The sequence below is a fragment of the Centroberyx gerrardi genome, chromosome 20 (genome assembly GCF_048128805.1).
Source record: "Centroberyx gerrardi isolate f3 chromosome 20, fCenGer3.hap1.cur.20231027, whole genome shotgun sequence".
Classification (NCBI taxonomy): domain Eukaryota; kingdom Metazoa; phylum Chordata; class Actinopteri; order Beryciformes; family Berycidae; genus Centroberyx; species Centroberyx gerrardi.
This window is the reverse complement of record NC_136016.1, coordinates 2,632,427-2,651,608: the sequence shown is the minus strand read 5'-3', so window position 1 is coordinate 2,651,608 and position 19,182 is coordinate 2,632,427. Positions and strand designations below refer to the sequence as shown.

Below are 19,182 nucleotides of genomic sequence, written 5' to 3'. Positions count from 1 at the left end.
CACAGAGATCGATTTCATAAAATTCAAAATAATATGGAGTGTTAAGAAATGGAAAACTGCAATATATGATAGGATAAAAAGCGAATTGCAATATACTCTAGGAAAGACCTAAATGAAAAACTACAAAATATCTGAGGACAAAAAAACCCCCAAAAATGACAATATATTTGAGGACAAAAAACCCCCAAAAAACTGCAATATATTCTAGGAGAAAAAAACGAAATGAAAACCTAATGGGGAAAAAAGGCAGATTGTATGTGCTTAGTAAACTGACTGATATATCACCATTTGTTGTTATTAATGTCACATTGTCTTGGTTTGATAAATGAATCTGGTTATATCTGTTGTTATGTGATGTACAAACAACTTCTTACTCTGTCAAGGAAAACAGAAACAGTAGAGGATATGTGAGGAAAATTGGACAAGCTGTAAATTCACGTAGTTGTTTTCTTCATATTCCCATATACTCTCTCATTTGTATATACTGCATATATTTCATTTTTTTGTACATTTTCATATCGCACACATGTTCATTCATTTTTTCACAATATGCTCAACTGCTGTTATTTTGCACACCCTCGTAAAGTTGTAATTATATTTAATTATTGTAATTATATAAGTAAATGTTTTTTTTGTTTTTTTTTTGTTTTTGTTTTTGCTGTAACTTATTATTATTTGCAGCTGCAATGACCCAATTTCTCCACAGGTATACTTACAGTTTTCATCTTATCATCTTATCTAAGCTATGTATCAAAAGCCAAAAGCATCTGGTAGAGTCAATGGAACACTATCACAAGTTATTGATTTGCATAGAGGAACAAGTCAAGGGGATCCTCTGTCTCCTTTAATATTTGCTCTCAGCATCGAACCTCTAGCAGAGAGTATTCGACAGCAGAGAGAAATAGAGGGGGTAACAAAAGCTGATCAGGAACATAATGCTATATGCTGATGACATTATATCAGTCATTTGGTGAGATCTCTTCCAGCGTTAATGAATACAAATAATATATATGGCCATATGTCAGGCTAAAAATGTAATATACATACGTTTTGGCTAGTGCCTTCTTCAGTGTGCAGGCTCAATCTTAGTAACTTCCCCCCATCTTTTATACAGATAGGCCAAGCTGCAATCAATTAAAGCTGCTGGCCAATTCTGCATTTATAAAAATATAAAAAAATGAATATAATGAAAACATAAAAGGTCTTGGGAAACGTATTTCTTCTTTGAGACATTTGATTGGCTCTTACGCACCAAACAAAGCAAAGGTGAGCACGGTGATTTCTCCTATAGTACAAATTGAATATATAAATTCAGAGGCCATGATTCTGGGTGACCCAGTTTCATCAAGAGTAGAAAGTATGTTTAAATGGAAATGGGACCAGGAGAGAATCAAATACCTATACATTTTCATCCCTAAGAAACTAGAACTTTTATTTAAATTAAACTTTGGGAACTTAGAGTTACAGCTTAAAGAATATATGAACAGATGGAAAATGTTGGTAAAATTGATGTGAGAATTTCTTTTTTTTTCAGATGCTCCCTCTTGTAATTGACAGTGTTACTTTCAAAAATTGGTATACAATGTTTACCAGATTTCTGTGGAACGGTAATAAAGTTAGGATCAAGCGTATCATCTTATCTTAGTTGGCTTACATAGGTTTTTGATATCAGGCAGGAAGCATTCATTTTTACTCATCTGCCTTTATCGTTTCACTTATATGTGTGTGTTTGAGAGAGTGAGAGAGCGAAAAAGAAAGAGAGGCTCTGTGATTGTTTAAGCCCTATTTGATGTTTGTTTCAATCAAGATGTATTCCGTCTATTCTTTAAATAGATGGCAATAGCAATTAGTAAATTAGAATTTTAAAATGTATACATGAATGACATAAAAATGTTGAATTAAGTATATAAAAGTTTTTGGAATATAGGCTATGTGTATAACATGATCCAGTATGTATAACATGAAGTGTGTGTTGGAGTGTGTGTTTCATATGCTATCGTATGTATGGGACTGAATATCGATCTGCTGCATAATTGAGTGCCCACTGGGAACCATAAAGACATACTCAACCGAAATGATGGGAACACAGACTGATAGATCTAGTGAGTTCTGTTTATTTCCTGGTTTGTAATGTTCTGAATGCACGTGGCAGATGTGTATAACACAAGTCTGTATTATTTATTTGTTGATTGAACATGTGTTGTTCAATACAAGTGTATTTCATGTGTGAAATACAAGTGGGTTCAATTTATGTGTTGTTGTGCTCATAACAGAGGTGGGGACTCGAGTCACAATTTTAATTGCCTGAGACTTGACTTGACTTGGGTTCTAGTGACTTGGGACTTGACTTTGACTTGTACTTTGATGACTTGAAAAGGTTTCTAAAGTCTTGACTTGAGATCTTGTGTTTGTGTAAATGACTTAGATTGAAAGTGATGAGATTTGTTCCAGCAGACGACTGAATTTAAATTCTGTTTTCTGAATTTGTATGGAATGATTGAATTTATTGAAATTGAAACTGATTCTAGAAATCAAATCTTACCAAGTTTTTATCCTATTAAAACCATATTGCATTGAAAAGTCCTAGATATTTAGTTCTCTTTAAGATATTAAATTGATACTGGACTCTTGATTTGTTCTGACTTGACTTGCTGTTCTACATTTAGACTTGAGACTTGACATTAATGACATGGACTTGACTTGGACTTGTCTTGGTGTTCTACATTTAGACTTGGGACTTGACTTGAGACTTATGCCTCAAGACTTGAGACTGACTTGGGACTCGAGCAAAGTTGACTTGGTCACACCTCCGGTTCATAATGCCTGCTGTGGTTGTTGGCCCCAAACCTTTACCATATAGGCTAATACACAGTGATGCAGTGGAGAGTAAACCATGCACCTAAACTCACCTTACCCACCTTTTTATTTGCAGAATAGCATTTCCCACTGTTTTAGACTGAGACAAATGTTTAGAGGTAAATTCACATCATAGTAAGCAGTATCAAACTGATGTAAGTTATATGCAGTCTTATAAAAACATATGAATACTTCGCTAACAGTTTTTTGTTTATATGTGATTGTGATTTTTGTTCATATCAGTGGTGTTGACCTTGTGATGAGCACTGACTGGAGGTCACAGTTTGTATTTGTACCGCTACATCACTGCCTATATGTTTTCAGTGTTACATGACTCAGTCAAACATGAATAGTCACTGATATTGATACATATACACATTGATATATCAATATATTCGGTATTGTGCTGTGCAGAATGGCTGGTGTGGCTGTTGGCCCTAAACCTAGGACTAATATATTTCCAGTGTGGCAGCTGAATGTTCGGTGTGGATGTGTTTTCTGTTCAGCCGTGATCCTCTGATGGCGTCTCAGACAGGCTGTGTGACCAGAGAGGCTCCGCTGGGAATCTCCCTCACACTGCTGCACACTGCAGCAGCCACCTTCATGAATAACAAGTAGCTATGGACCTCAGCCACACACACACACACACACATACACACACACGTACGCACACACACACACACATACATACACGCACACCACACCCGTACATGCACATACAGCAAACACATGTATATGTGCAACTATACAAAGGCACAATCACATGCTCATGGCTGCACACACACACAGCAGGCGCACATACACATACAAAGAGACACACACGCTGAAGCTCACAGATGGGGTTGGTGTCTGCCAAGTGCATTGTATGGAAAATTGTGATGAATATGATTATGACTTCAAGACTCGCGTGGTTTACGTAATGAGCAAGAACAAAGACACTCTGTATCGCATTTACATTGCAGGCATCAAGTTGGGCGTCTTACCCAGAGCCACTTATGATAAGTGCAAACAACAGAATAAGTCGATATTCTTCATTTTTTTTGTGTCTATCTAAACCAAATGACTATCTTTTATCACAGTATTTTACAATTGCTTTAGCTCAATATCCCCTGAATGTGCAACTTCTTGTCTCAAAATGCTATACGGCATGCAAAATACAGTAATATACATCAGTGTTTAAACGCTAAACTATAGGTAACGAACCAAAATTAATCACAGGTCTGTTACTAATGGGTTAGGGTTAGGAAAGAGTATTAATATGTTTTGATATGCTATTCCCTGTATAGGTCCCATGTGGAAAAGCTCAGTGTTTCAATTTTTAATTTTTTTTTTTTTATTGTTGTTCATCATTAAAATCTTATTCCTCTGGGCCTTGAAAGCATTACGCAATACAATGTAATTAAAAGGAGGAAATGTAATTCTGCATATCCGCGAGAGAGGCCTTCTCTTTATTTGTGCTCTTCAAATAGCTCTTGCCCGCTGGTCCATTAGAATTTGTCTATTTTTAAAACGCCAGTAAACCAATGAGGGTTTTTAGCCTGCTGTACTTCCTTGCAACAACAACGCATGGAAAAGCCACTCAATTTCCTCATCGCTGCGGTCACCGATAGGTTTTAAGACGCCACGAATCGAAAAGCGACCAATCAGAACCGAAATCGCTGAGCATGAAATTCCACCGCTGCTGTCAAACGTAAAAGTCACATGGACCAACCTTGCTAGCCAATGACAGTTCGCCTTTGGTGTAAACAGACCGAAGTGGCCAATAGTAGGCCTCGGGAGCTCGTTCCTTCCTATTAACGTCACTTGCTGTCGGAGCACCGTTTTGCTGCCAGGAACTGAGGAGAGGAGAGAAGAGAGGGAAGATAGGAGACCTGGAGGAGATAAGGGACTGATGAAAAACAACAAAAATCAAGCTGGATAAATATTTTCTGCGCTTATGGCTACAGAGATAGGTGTGTGAAACCGGACGTCTTACGGACATGTTCGTTGACTGAGAGTCAGCGCGGTATCTAGCTCGTCCTGGAATCGGTCACCGAAGTTTTGGCCGAAGTTTACAGCGGTGCGACTAGCCGTTAGCGTTACCGCCTGGCTGTTGTGTCTCCTGCCACCTGGGCCCTCTCCTGTACCTACCACAACCCTACAAAACAAAGAGGGGAATCATGGTGTCCTGGATGATTTCGAGAAGCGTCGTGTAAGTAAAACAACAATTGAGAGTCTAGAGAAGAAACTAAAATGACCCTTTTCACCGACTTGGAAAAAATAAGGGCAGTTGACGCGGTTGAGCTTTGTTAGCATGCTAGGCTAACTTATTAGCTTCTTTGGCTAACTTTAGCGGGTATTGTTGATGAGTTTAGCCACTTTAACTTTACTTCCTAGGTGTGTGTGTGTGAGAAAACTCTTTCAACGGCAATTGACGTTAGGTAACCAAACAGGTACCCAGACACCAAAACACATTGTTTTATTTAATATGAATAGTTTTGAAACTGAAAACTAGTTGGTTGGTGGTCTGCTATTCTGTCTAAAGCTAAACGCTACCAACTTGTTTTTGAGGCATGGCCGTTGCAACTTGTCGGTGAGTCAACCGTGATGAATAACTTATGTAAGGTAACGGAAAGGTGGGATTTTCAAGCCTCAACATGTTCAGCTGTAAAGGAGTGTCAAGTCTTGCTGTAATCTCGAAGATATTATTAGCCAGCCCTGCCCAACTTTACTTGGCAGTCACAATATTTTCAGGAGAAAGATGGAGAGAGAGAAAGAATTTGGTTGGCTTTGCATGAATTTGTTTTGGCAAGTTGAGGTTCCTTGTGAACAAGTCAGCGGTGAGAGATTCAGATTTGGAGCACAAAGTGTTCACTTTGGAGAGAAAACGCCCATTTTCTACTCAGCAGCATTCTTTCTTTCTTTCTTTCTTTCTTTCTTTGAATCAATCCTTTATTCTCTCTCTCTGTATACAACCTGATGGTTACATAAGCGTCCATCCCTGGAGGATAGGAATGTGGTGGACAGGACAGAAGGGAGGGGAGGACAAGACAAATAGCCTCTCCTTTCTCTCTTATTCAACAGCAACAACAGTGCTTATGAAACTTTTAGGTCACCCACATGCATGTTTTATTGTTTTGTTTTGTGTCTTTTTCATGCATAGGTCTGCTAAAACGATTTCGGTAACGATTTTGCCTTGATTATGAGTTATGCATTCTTTATTAATTGCTTTATGTTTTCTCTGAACTAAAAGTAGTTGGATGTTGTTTGTGTAACTCTTTGTATAACTTTGAGATTTTGATGGTACGATTTCAGTGTGAGGAAAAATCATTGTTATGCATCGGTTTATTGTTACAACACTAAGGATGGTGAAAATCAGAGGAGAATTTCATTATTAAAAGTTTTATTGTAATTTTCACACCATTACTTTTGGCCCTGCAAAAAAGCAAAACCATGTACTGTATGTTGAAAACACATTTAAATACGGTGGGAAAAAGTATGTAGTTGCCTTTTAGAATTCACAATAGCTAATACAGTAACTGCATTTTGGACAAAAAAGGATTAGACGTAGAGTCTTACACCTTGCCTATATGTGTTTTATCAATGCAGGTGGGAATGCGTGAACAAGAAATAAATATTGCGGCAAATGACTTATGATGACTCAGACAGATAGACCCCAAAGACTGGAAGACCCTAATGAGAAGAAATGCTGGAATACTTAAACTTAATTTGGACTAGATTACATGCTGTTTTGGTGAGCTTTTTTAAACGCAGTCATGATGGTTTGCTGCAATGCTCCCGTTCCTGCTTTGTTGACATTGGCTTACATTACGTTGAAAGCCCAACTCTTAACTCACCACTACTTTGTTGATTGTACGTGACTATTTTACATTTATTCCCCTACCACCTTTACATTTCAGTAAGCAACTTGCCACCAATTTAAACATGTTTCAGCTTGTATTACCATGTCTTGATCATGCAAGGGTGGATGGATCCGGAAGATGCTGTAGGATGTTAGCTGTGTTTGACCCATTGGTTTTGAATTGAATATCGATCTTCTTCAACAACCCTCGGTCATTTTTGAGGAATCCAAAATGCTCCCACACTACTGATTTAAGGCACCTTTTGGTGGATATATGGCTGGGTTGTTGTATCTCTGTTGGCTAATGTAGCCCTAACACAAACAATGTGATTCACTCTTGTAACGCTACATTCCAGAGCACAGAACCATAGACAGAGATACTGTAGCTACTGAAATGCATGCAGTTAGAAAACCATGGTGTTTTAAAGAGCGGTTAAAAGTGAAATTGGTTAATCGCTGCATCCCTTGTCTGAAGGAAAAACCCTGTTGGAAAAATAGGCTCCTTTTTCCTTTCTGGTAAAATTCACCAAAAGCTCTTTTGGCTCAGAATAAGGGAAGGCTTGTCTGTGTATACTCAACCATGTAACAGAGGTCAAATGAATTTGATATGCTTTTAAAAGCAGAAATAACTGTAGGACTGCAAATGTCATAATTTGATACACAGTTTACATGGATGTCAGATATTGAGCCGCACACCCTAAAGAATAAGGATGTATAACATGCCAATAACAGATATGTCCGCAGAGATAAAAAGTCCCATGGGGTTTAGTCATTGTATTTCAAGCTAAAGTTGGTGAATTTAAGATAGGAGCAAATGTAACAAGTTAAAAAATTTTAGAAATATATAGTGGCTGTCTAACTTGAATGAAATGAGGAAATAAATCTAAAGCTAGTTTAGAAGTGGAGTGCAATGTGGAGCCTGCTCTAGACAGGCTAACTACTTGTATCTAATTATACTGGCCTAGATCCTGCTTTCTAAAGCTATTGGTCATGTATTTCTGGTTGGTGTGCTGATGTATTTTCATTAGACTGGTTACTTGGGTAACAGCTACTATTAGCAGCAATATGAGGTTATAGCAACCCTTTTGGAAGTACTAAAGATGGAAAAGACACTTTAAAAAGCCTTATGCAAGGGATAGTGCCAAAATATTTGCATGCATCTCCCTCTTGTGTAATGAGGGTTTGCTAGGAACTCCACAAAAGGACCAGCGGGTGTGTTCTTTTTTTTTTTAAACAGAATTTTATTGGTTTTCAACAGAAACAAGAGTTATACATTAGCCATCATATCAATAACACACAGATAGAAACGAAAGAAAAAAAAAAAAAATCAAATAAGAATAAAAAATAAAATAGTGCCATCCATCCATTCTCAACAGAAATCTCCCAGCTGACTGCCCCCTCCCTCACCTTGACATTACACACAGAAGCTTTCCCCCATATTGTCCTGCATACAGACACATTATTGATTAGTGTAGCCATATATAATAGTCACATCAACTTTAACATTTCCCAATAGTACACAGTGATGCAAGAAGTAGAATTAAGTTGAGTTAAAACACTAAAACATAGCAGTATTTAAGCAACGAAATAGAAAAGAAAGACACTTATGAGTCTATTCTGGATGGGTGTGGCCATTGCAAGGAGCACTGGCCCCTCAGCACTAACCGAGTCAATTCCCCAGGTAAGTAGTCAAGCAAAGGAGACCACATTTCAGTAAAGGACCTCTCATTACCCTTCAGAACCGCACCAATTCTTTCGTGAGGGAGGACCCTGAATATCTCCCTGTACCACAATGTTGCAGTAGGTGGCCTATCCTTGATCCAGTTAATCAAAATACATTTTCTGGCCAATAATAATAATTTGTCACATAATTTGAACTGTAAATGGGTTAGAGTCACCTCCTTTGAGGGAAGGCCAAGAATGAAAAGGCCTGGGTCTCTCTTAACCTTTACCCGAAAGATGCCACTCAGTTCCTGAGAAATTGTCCCACAAAATCTTTTAATCAATTTACATTGCCAGAAGTAATGATAATATGTTCCAATCTCTCTTTGACACTTATTACACAGGGGTGAGGCCTGACAGTCCATCTTGTTTAGTATGTAAGGAGTTATATTAGGGCTGCAGCTATCGATTATTTTAGTAATCGAGTATTCTACCGATTATCCCATCGATTAATCGAGTAATCGGATAAGAAATACTTTTGCTTTATTAAAGAGCAATAGTAAATATACAAAAGAGAAAAGCTGTCCGCACAAAGCTGTCCATACGACACTGTGATTTACTGAAAATGAGGTGAAATAATAATTATTATTGATATTTATTACTAGGCCTAAATATCATACAAGTTCATAAGATTGGCCAATGTACATTTATTTACTATGTTGAAGGGTTGACCTACACCTGCTGACCCTACTCACTGCAATCAAACTAAACTGAATATACCTGCTGTATTGGACTGGTGCATTTTAGGCTCCAATTGCTACTTACACCACCTGATATTTTGCTTTCTGGGGTATTTTATGCATCACTGTGAGGGGAGTAGGTGTGTGTGTGTGTGTGTGTGTGTGTGTGTGGGTGTGTGTGTGTGTGTGTGTGTGTGTATGTGTGTGACTATCATAATAATAACATGAATGAAGCTCAGGCTTTCACAAATTGACTGCAGCATTTTATTTTCTGTGGTTATTTTCTTGAGCAAAACTTAGCTAACTTAGGGACATCATAACTAGCCACCATATTGATTTACGTTCTTAACTAGCCATTACATATAGCCATAATTCACGTGCATTCTTTACTAGCCTTCATCTCATCCCGTTTTAATATTAAGTGCTGACTCCGCCCACCCGGCCAGTTTCGGCGTACGCCGGTAGCAATTACAAGTGGACCCTATCCTACAGTCCCTGCTCTCAGCGGAGGGAGGGAGCTACACTGTGTGTGGGAAGCGCTGTGACCGTCAGACCTCTCTGGATTAGACAAGCAAGTAGAGAAAACCGGCATCAGCCGAACCAATTTATTGCCAAATGCTTTGGGATTCAACACATTAACATTGCTTCCCATGGTCAGAAAAAGTCGGCAGATTTGTCGCTAGTCGCTTTTGAGAAATAAAGTCGCCAGGGGGGTCTGAAAAGTCGCTAAGTCTAGCGACAAAGTTGCCAAGTTGGCAACACTGGATCCGAAACTTTGGACACTTTCTGTCGTTTTCTCTGGCCTGTCTCTTCTCTTCGCCCCTCGCTATTTTCTCTCTCTTTCTCCAGCGCCTTGTGCAACAGTAATAATCATCCGTGCAAATCACTGAGTGTGTATATAGTTATATGGATTAAACGAAGCTTCGATGCAAAGAATTTGCATCGATGATTTTTAGTAATCGAGTTACTCGAGTTTCTTGAGGAATCGTTTCAGCCCTAAGTTATATGTAGACGGTGTAGTATTTTATACTGTGTCTCTCTCAGTCTATTACATGTAAAGGTGGACCTAAACACCTTAATGGCCTCCTGCCAATCATCCTCAATATACTCAGTGTCAAAATCTCTCTCCCACTTCTGTGAGATGCTTGTGATATCACCTGGGCTGAGAGAGTATAGCAGTGCATAGAAGGTGGAAATAAAATGGGTGATACCTTTTCGGTCAATAAGGAACCTCTCTACATCATTGTACATGACTGAGTCCGGAGGAGGTAAACTCTTAGATCTAACAAAATGGCGGATCTGGAGAAAACCATAAAAGTGTTCTTTAGGGATACTGAATTGTGACTGTAGTTGTTGGAAAGTCATTAGTGCCCCATCATGGTATAAGTCTCCAATCACACGTGCCCCATTGTCATGCCACAAATCAAAAATATTGGGAGGGAAACCTGGGGGAAAATCCTGGTTCCTTATGAGAGGGGTCAGGAATGAGGCGCAACTTCCCCTACCTAAATATTTACAGATTTCCTGCCACACTCTGATTGTGTTGTATATAATCTGATTATTCTTGATATCCCTAGATAACTTCTTCCTATCACCCATGACCAAGCTCCATAACGAGGAAGGCAGAGAGGACCATGAATCTAAAAAGGGCTTGGATTCAAGATGAGCATGTAACCATTCCCATAGGAAGCGAGCATGGCATGCCCAGTTGTAAAAAATTATGTTTGGCAGGGCCAGTCCTCCCCTATCAGAGGGCAACTGTAGTGTTTTTGTTTTCTGTCTAGGTCTCTTGCCATGCTATATGAATCTAGAGAATGCCCTCTCCATATCAAGAGCAACCTTCTTGGAGATCCATAAGGGTAACATTTGTAGGGGATATAAGAGCCGGGGGAAGACATTCATTTTAATTAAACTAATGCGCCCCATGAAGGATAAGGGGAGATCATGCCATCTGTCTAAATCCTTCTTTATTTTAGTTGCTATTGGAGAGAAGTTAAGCTTCCATAGCTCTGTCAGGTCTGGTGAAACTCTTATCCCAAGGTAGGTGAAGCCTGTGGGGGACCATTTGAAAGGACAGCTGGTAGGTAAAGTTAGACCAGCAGGACTACCTAATGGCATGGCCTCCGATTTGCCATAGTTAATTTTGTAGCCTGAGAAGGAACTGAACTCATGAATAACAGAGAGAATAGCTGATATTGATATTTCAGGTTTTATTAAAAACAGTAAGATGTCATCCGCATAAAGTGCAATTTTGTGAACCGTTCCCCCGATTGTCATACCATGCACATCTTGGTGTCGCCTAATAGCCTCAGCTAGGGGCTCAAGCGCCAGTGCAAAGAGCAGTGGAGATAAAGGGCAACCCTGTCTCGTCCCCCTACGCAATGGGAAAGGCGATGATTGTGTGCCATTAGTTATGACACAAGCCTCTGGGGAGTTGTAAAGTGTCCTAACCCATTTAAGAAATCCCCCCCCCCAACCCAAACCTCTCCAATACATCAAATAAATATTCCCATTCTACCCTGTCGAACGCCTTTTCGGCGTCTAAAGATACAGCAAGTGCTCTGTAATTTTTTTGACTTGAGTATTGTATCATGTTCAGTAATTTTCTCACATTTGTGAGGGACAACCGGTTTTGTATAAATCCAGTTTGGTCTGGATTTATGAGAAATGGCAGGAGCTTCTCCAGTCTTGTTGCAAGCAATTTGGAGAGCAATTTACTATCCACTCCAATAAGGCTGATGGGCCTAAATGAGCCACAGATATCAGGTGGTTTATCTTTCTTCAGGATGAGTGTGATGTTTGCTAGGTTAAGCGTTGGGGGAAGATGTCCATTCTCAAAGGAGTCTAGAAACATGTCAGTGAGTGGTCCGACTACAAGGTGGCTCAATTTCTTGTAAAATTCTGGACAGAAACCATCAGGTCCTGGTGCCTTTCCACCCTTAAGGGAGGCTATGGCTCCACGGACCTCCTCCTCAGTCACTGGGTGCGGTTCATTTTTCCCTTTGTTCCTCTGACAGGGATGGGAGAGGTACCCTATCGAGAAACTCCTTTCTCCTCCCATCAGAGGAATCACATTCAGATGAGTACAGTTTCTGATAAAACTGCCTCATGATCCTATTGATGTCCTTGGTTTTGTAGTGCCTGACCTGATTGTCGTCCAGCAATGACGGTATCGTATTTGCCTCCATTCTGCCTCTTGCCAACCTCGCTAAGAGTCGGCCAGGTTTGTTTCCTGACTCATAGAGCCTATGTTTAGCAAAGAAGATAGTTGACTCTGTCTTTTTAGTTAACAACTGATTTAAGGCTGAGCGGGCGGCCTCCAATTTGTTAGATAGGGTTCTAGAAGGTGTGCTTTTAAATTGTACCTCCAGCTGTTTTATTGTATTCTCTAGGCCGAGTTGCTCTTTAATAGCAGCCTTTTTCTGAGCTGTGGTGTATGATATAATACTCCCCCTAAGATAAGCTTTAGCTGTTTCCCATAACAAAGATGGGCTGATGCCTGGGGTCTTATTAGCCGTCATAAAAACATTCCACTGTTCAGTAATATAGTCAATGAATGGAGGACTACTCAATAGAGAGGGGTTCATCCTCCAGTGGCGAGAGGAGGGGTCAGTGTAAGGAGGGCGAATGCTCAAACTTACATGAGAGTGGTCAGAGAGTGAGCGTATGCCAATTGAACACTCCCTCACCCTATCCAAAACCATTCTGGATGACAGGAAGAAATCAATTCTTGAAAATGTCTGATGTGGTTGGGAGAAGAAGGTGTAGTCTCTCCCCCTGGGATTGGTTATTCTCCAAGTGTCAAACAGCTCTAAGTCATGGCAGAACTCTTTCAGCCTGAGACTCTTCCGAGGGGTCGAGCTAGACTTAGGTGGGGACTGGTCAACACCTGGGTCAGGCACACAGTTAAAGTCGCCCCCTAACACAACATATGGGGTGGATACTGATGAGACATCAGACAAAAGCTTAGGGAAAAAGGCAGCTTCATATGAATTAGGGCCATATATGCAACCTATGAGGATCTGTTCCCCATAAAGATAACCTGAAACAAGGACATAGCGGCCATCGCTGTCCTTAATGGTTGTCTCTAAGGTAAATGGGAGACTACGGTGAATTAATATGGCTACTCCTCTACTATTTGTGTTATAAGATGAATAGAACACCTGGCCCACCCAGCTCCTTCTCAATTTAAAATGCTCCAAGTCATTTAAGTGGGTTTCAGACAGTAAAGCTATTTGTGTTTTCTCCTTTTTCAGAAAAGCAAGGATCTTTTGCCTTTTTATTACATTATTAAATCCCTTAACATTAAGGGAGACTATTTTGAGATCGCTCATAACAGGATAAAAAGAAGTTTGTAATCTAGCAGGGAAAGCTTTGCGCCACAGCCGAGAAACTCAATGTGTTTGCCACGAGCAGATAGATAAATAGACAACTCTGTGAAATACAGTATGGATGGCTTCAAATGTATGATGGCATGAATAAAAAAAACTGACAAAACATCCCGAACAGCAAAACATCCAACATCCCCCCACCCCATCTCCCGGTGCAGGCCAACAGCGTGGCCTGTTGAAAAAATAATGGGGCACATGGAACCGAGCAAAAACGTCACTGATAGAAAGAAAAAGAAAATCCTCTCCAAAGGTCAGAGTAGCAGGGAAGCGCATAGAGAACCGCATGTCCTTTTGGATGAGCCGTTCGCACACACCATTGAACGCGCATCGCATCTCTTTGACTCCGGCTGCTAAGTCCTGTCGGATGAATATTTTCTGTCCCTCATGTGTCAGCGGTCCTTTCTCCTTGGCCGCAGCGAGAATCCTCAGCTTGTCCCTCGAGTTGTGCAGCTTGATAACCACTGCGCGGGGCCGGTCAGAATTTGGTGGACCGAGGGTCCTATGAGCACGGTCAATTTTAATGATGCCCCGCTTGGTCTCCAGGTCCAGCAGAGTGGGTAGCCAGCTCTCAAAAAACTTAACCGGCTGTCGGCCCTCTGCAGTTTCTTTGAGGTTGTAAATTAAAATATTGTCTCTGCGGCTACGTTCCTCCATATCAATGCTCCTCTCCGTCAGGACGCGCACTTTGGTCTCCAAGCCCGTCAGCCTGGACTCCAAGGCCGTCACGTTATCCTCCGCTGCTGATACACGGCTCTCAGCTTCCGTGATGCGCTTTGTGTTAGATTCCAGCCGTGTTGTAATATTGTTCAGTGTGGTTGAGAACTCTTCAAATTTCTTCTCCATCATAGTAGATATTTTCTCAATAACGTTCTGAGATATGTCCATAGCGAGGGCTTCAGCATCAACGGCAGGTGTCCCTTGCGGCAAAGCTTCTTTGCTAGCTAGCAAGGCTTCCTTGCTAGCTAGCATGTTCTTTTTCGCTTCTTGCTCTTCAAGAGGCTTGTTCGTCGCGGATTTAGCGGCTTTAGGATTAGGCATGTTGCCTGGGTGTTAAACAAACTTTTGTACGGTTGTAACTTTTTAAAATTAAGTAAATAATCAGATATAGCTCAGCAGTAGCGGGAGCTCAGCAACGGTCGACTGCTCAGGGTGACAGCATCACGTGATCCCCCGCGGGTGTGTTCCAACAATTGTGGAATCACACTGCTCAGCCTCCCTGGGAAAGCCTATACCAAGGTGCGGGAAGGGAATGTGGATTCCGTCCTGGTTGTGGAACAGTGGACCAGCTTTTTACCTTCTCGCAGATAATCGAGGGGTCATGAATTTGCTAATCCTGTCTACATGTGTGTTGTGGATATGGAAAAGGTGTACGGCCGCGTTCCCCGAGGTGTCCTGTGGGAGGTGCTGTGACAGTATTGGCTGCCGGGGTCGCTGCTGAGAGCCATTTGGTCCCTGTACGCTTGGAGCAAGAGCTGTGTTTGCATTCTTGGCCTTAAGTCAAGCACGTTCGAGGTGGGCATCGGACTCAGACAAGGGTGCCTTGTCCGCCCTCCTGCTTGAGTGTCAAGTTTGAAGACATTATGGTGGCATCTCTGCTGTTTGCAGATGATGTTGTCCTTCTGGCTTCATCAGACTGCGATCTCTGATGTGCACTGGAGCGGTTTGCAGCGATCTGGATAAGGACCAACACCTCCAAGTCCGAGTGACCGAAAGAATGAGATTGTGGATACAAGCGGCCAAGATGAGGTTCCTCTGCAGGGTGACTGACTCTGTGTGACAGGGTGAGGAGTTCAATGATCCGGGACGACTTCGGTATTGAGCCGCTGCTCCTCCATATTGAGAGAAGCCAGTTGAGGTGGTTTGGGTACCTGGTAAGGATGCCCCTGGGTGCCTCTCTTTGGAGGTGTTCTGGGCACGACCGACTTGGAGGAGACCTTGAAGTAGACCCAGGACACGCATCTCCCAGCTGACCTGGGGATCCCCCAAGAGGAGCTAGAGGAAGTTGCTGGGGAAAAAGGACTCCCACGGTGCTTGTCTCACCCTGCTGCTACCGCAACCCTAACCCGAATAAGCAGCTAGAAGATGGATGGATATTGAAAAAGTCTGCTATTCTTCCACAGAATGCTGGCTTCCATGGTGATATTTTTTACATAGTGCAGATGTGCTCTCATTTTGAAAAAAGAGCAGAGTTTCTGTTATATACATTTTGCAGCGGCGGCCCGCCACTGCAAAATTATTGCTGCCGCTGCTTCAGAATTTTATGAAATGTCATGAAGTCGTAATTACACGACTCTGCAGAGGGCTTTTAATTTGAAACGACGGAAACGAAAGTGGCGACACTTGGCGACACCCGGCCGAGGCGAGAGGGAGAGAGAGAAAGAAGAGAAAAAGAAAGAAGAGAGAGAAAGGTAGATTAAAAGGCTGTGTTCACACATAGCGTTTTTTGATGTGGAAAAAGTGCTGCCTGGAGTGCTTTTTGTGAGGAGAAATAAAAAGCGGATCACGGCAACGTCACCTGACGTTAGCTGAGCAGCTGCTAGCTCACTAACCAGCTGGTTAGCACTTCTAACAGACAAAACAGTGTTGTGCAACAAGCAAAGGCTTACCAGATATTTCCAATACATGTCCAGTATAATCCATACTGCCTTTAAGATCGCTGTTGCGGTAACGAAAATTTACTTATTACAACGTCCAATTTCTCCACCGGCACTTTCACTTTCTCCATATTTGTTGTTGCTATGGGAAACGGCCAGCGTCTCTGTCATCGCGATTGGTCGGCTGGGAAAAAGCGGTTCACGTCACCCGGCGCTTTTCTGAAAAGTTGAACATTTCTCAACTAAAAAAAAAAACATTTCTCAACTTTTGAAAGCGCTCCATTCTGACGAAAAAAACGCTGCAGCGCTTTTCGGGAGCGGCCGCCTTTTGTGCGCCTTGCGGCCGCTTCCCATTGCTTTTAATGAGAAAAGGGCGCTGGCAGTTGGGGAAAAAACGCTGTATAAACGTCGGTAAAATAATTGCCAACGATGTTTATATAAGCAATGTATTAAAATATTCCTGATTGCATTGTCAGATGAGTTTATTAAAATATTTCTCCAAGAAGAGAAAGATGCCTGATGTCGATGAGGAAGATAGTCAGGTAACGTTACTTTAGCTAGGGAGGGGCTCAAGGTTCTTAGCTATGCCCCGAAGTTTTGAAGGGAAAGAAATGCCTTCTGGTTCTAAAATGTGTAACGTTAGTGGTGGCTACTACAATATTTTAATGTTCTTAATGGTTGCGTGATCAAATATTTGTGATGTGAAAGAATTATCTAACGTTACTCATTCTCAAATGTAACCTTATTAGACAAGTAGACAGGCAGGAGTAGTGGAGGCGAGTGAAGCAGGAGAGCAGAGTGAAGCAGGAGAGAGGGCAGAAAGTGAGGAGAGTGGAGTATGTTCTAAAGTTTGTTTTGCAGTCAAGTGTCAATTTATTTCATATTTTTTAATTACCTATTGATATTCACTCCGACCGCGCGCGCACCACCCAGGTACAACAAAACCCTTTCCCCCCGCTGCTAAAAAAAATCCTAGAGGAAACACTGAAGAGCACAATAAAAAAGTAGATCTGTCATAGTAGTCATTAACATTTGAATACCTATCTCTGTGTAGAATCTCAGGTTGCACATGTGGTCCTTTTTTAATTTTCTATTATTTTGAGTTTACTTTTGAGAACATATTCTACTAAAATGGTTGCACTGTCAAATGCTGGAATGTTGTGCATCTAGTCTCTTTTGGCAGATTGAGTTGTCTGCCTGCTAGTCACAAGACTGTATTTCTCAGCAATGTGAAGAACAAGTGTTTCAGGACCATTAGGATGCATGGTGTACATTCTCCACTAAGGATGGGGCACATATACCTGTCATTCATTGGTGTTGGATAATATGGTTGTATATCCAAAAAGTCAGCCCTTCAAGAAGAAAGACTTGTCTTACTGGTTTTGTACCCCAGGGTCATGAAAGTTATTTACAGGCAGGATCATGTAAACTCTAAATTCAACTCAGGAAAAATTGACCAGAAACAACAAAATTGGAATCAAATGTTTGGCAGCAGCCCGATATTTGTGTGTTTCTTCTGATCTTTGATCTTCGGTGCCAGGCGATGTCACCAACATATGGTGACATCGCCTGGCACCGAAGATCAGCTAATAGCAGATGACAATTTCAGTAGTAAGCTTTTTACCATTAGAAGTCAGGTTTACACAGGTTTGGGTTTAGTTAGCCTACTCTTTATGGTATAGTTTAAACTCATGTTAACTCAGTAGTTTAATGTGAAAAGAAGATTTAGAGTTTTAAGACCAGTTTGACTGACGTCTGTCATTTATTTCCCCATGAGGAAATCCTCTCGGGATGGACAGACCTGGACTGTAGCCAGTCCTATGTGCTGTAGCAGCAGTTCTCCCAACAATTCCCCCTCTGTGTTTTTAGGGGAAAAGTCATGTAATCAAGTTCTTATTCTTGAAGCTCAAACCAGATGGTGGTAGCCCAGATCTTGGAGATCTTTGGATATTTTCTCTTTTGTTCTCTCTCCCTCCCTCTCTTTGGTCTTGCTGTGTCTCTCTCATGTTTTTTATTGCTTTTGCTCCCTCTTTTTCTCTTTCTTTCGGTCTCTCTCGCTCTTTCCTCCTGTCCTTCCCCTCCCTCCATCTGGTTGTTGGTGGGTGTACGGTGTCAGGAAACCAGGAAGTTGACCTGGAGCCCATAGTTAAGACCCATCGAAAGGCAGCGGGGCTATTTTCTCAGCTGCATGCAGAGAGAGGGGGAGAGGGTGTTGAAATAGGGAGAAGGGAATGAGAAGAGAGGGGGGAAATGGAGAGCTGGGAGGGGGTGTGGTGGTAGGAAGATGGGGCCCTACTTTTCACTAAATTGTTTCAAGAACGTTTCAGTGCAGGTCCAGCTTCCTTTGTTTGAGCGGGGTTTATGGAAAAACAGGTATCCACGGGTCTTTAAAGGAATAATTCACATAAAAATGAAAATTCAGTCATTATCTACTCACCCTCATGCCAACTGTAACACAGGTGAAGTTTCTTTTGAGTTCCAAATACGGCAAAAAAAAAAAACGTACGAAGCCAAATGATCGCACTGTGAGTGGAAAAGACTGATATTTACACCATTATTTAGCACAAATCTTCATTACAGTTGTTTGTTTCAAAAACATTCATGCTTGCAGGCACTCTGACCTCTTGCGTACATTACATGCAAGCAGCATGAGTATAGCTATATATCTCAATGCTATTCTAGTTTTGTATTTTAATTTGATTTTAAATTCAGGTAGAATAAAAGAGAACTTAAAAACCTTTCACCTTGACAAAGGAAGTGTATTGTTAGTCCCGCCCTCCTTCTCCTGAGTCGGTCAAGTTCCTGCCTCAACACCTGTCACTCATCTTGATGAGCTGTCATCTAGTCTGAAGGGTAATTTATGCTACTGCGTGGAACCTACGCCATAGCTACGGTGTAGCCCACAGAGGCTGCAGCCGTAGCTTACGTGCACCTCTCCAAAAATGTAATTGCACGTAGCGCAACGCAAGACTGCAAGCTACCTGACCTACTTATACATCATCAGCTTCATGTAATAGAAACCTTAGATGTACCACTTACTTACTTGGAGTAAGTTTAATTTAAAGTTTAATTTGAAAACTCAGTTGGGATGTTCTTGT

At 41.3% G+C, this 19,182-nt stretch overlaps 2 protein-coding genes across 2 annotated transcripts in view; both read left to right on the top strand.

Annotated features, from left to right (window-relative positions):
• exoc6 (exocyst complex component 6) overlaps window positions 1-19,182 on the top strand; it is a 458,194-nt gene that overhangs the window by 288,337 nt on the left and 150,675 nt on the right. The gene's annotated exons all lie outside the window — the stretch shown is intronic.
• The window catches only part of reep3b (receptor accessory protein 3b), a 46,671-nt gene continuing 32,181 nt past the window's right edge, over window positions 4,693-19,182 (top strand). The window contains exon 1 of the mRNA XM_078290645.1: window positions 4,693-5,047. Within this exon, the coding sequence (XP_078146771.1) occupies window positions 5,016-5,047 (32 nt within the window). The 5' untranslated portion in view covers window positions 4,693-5,015. The remainder of the gene's footprint in view (window positions 5,048-19,182) is intronic.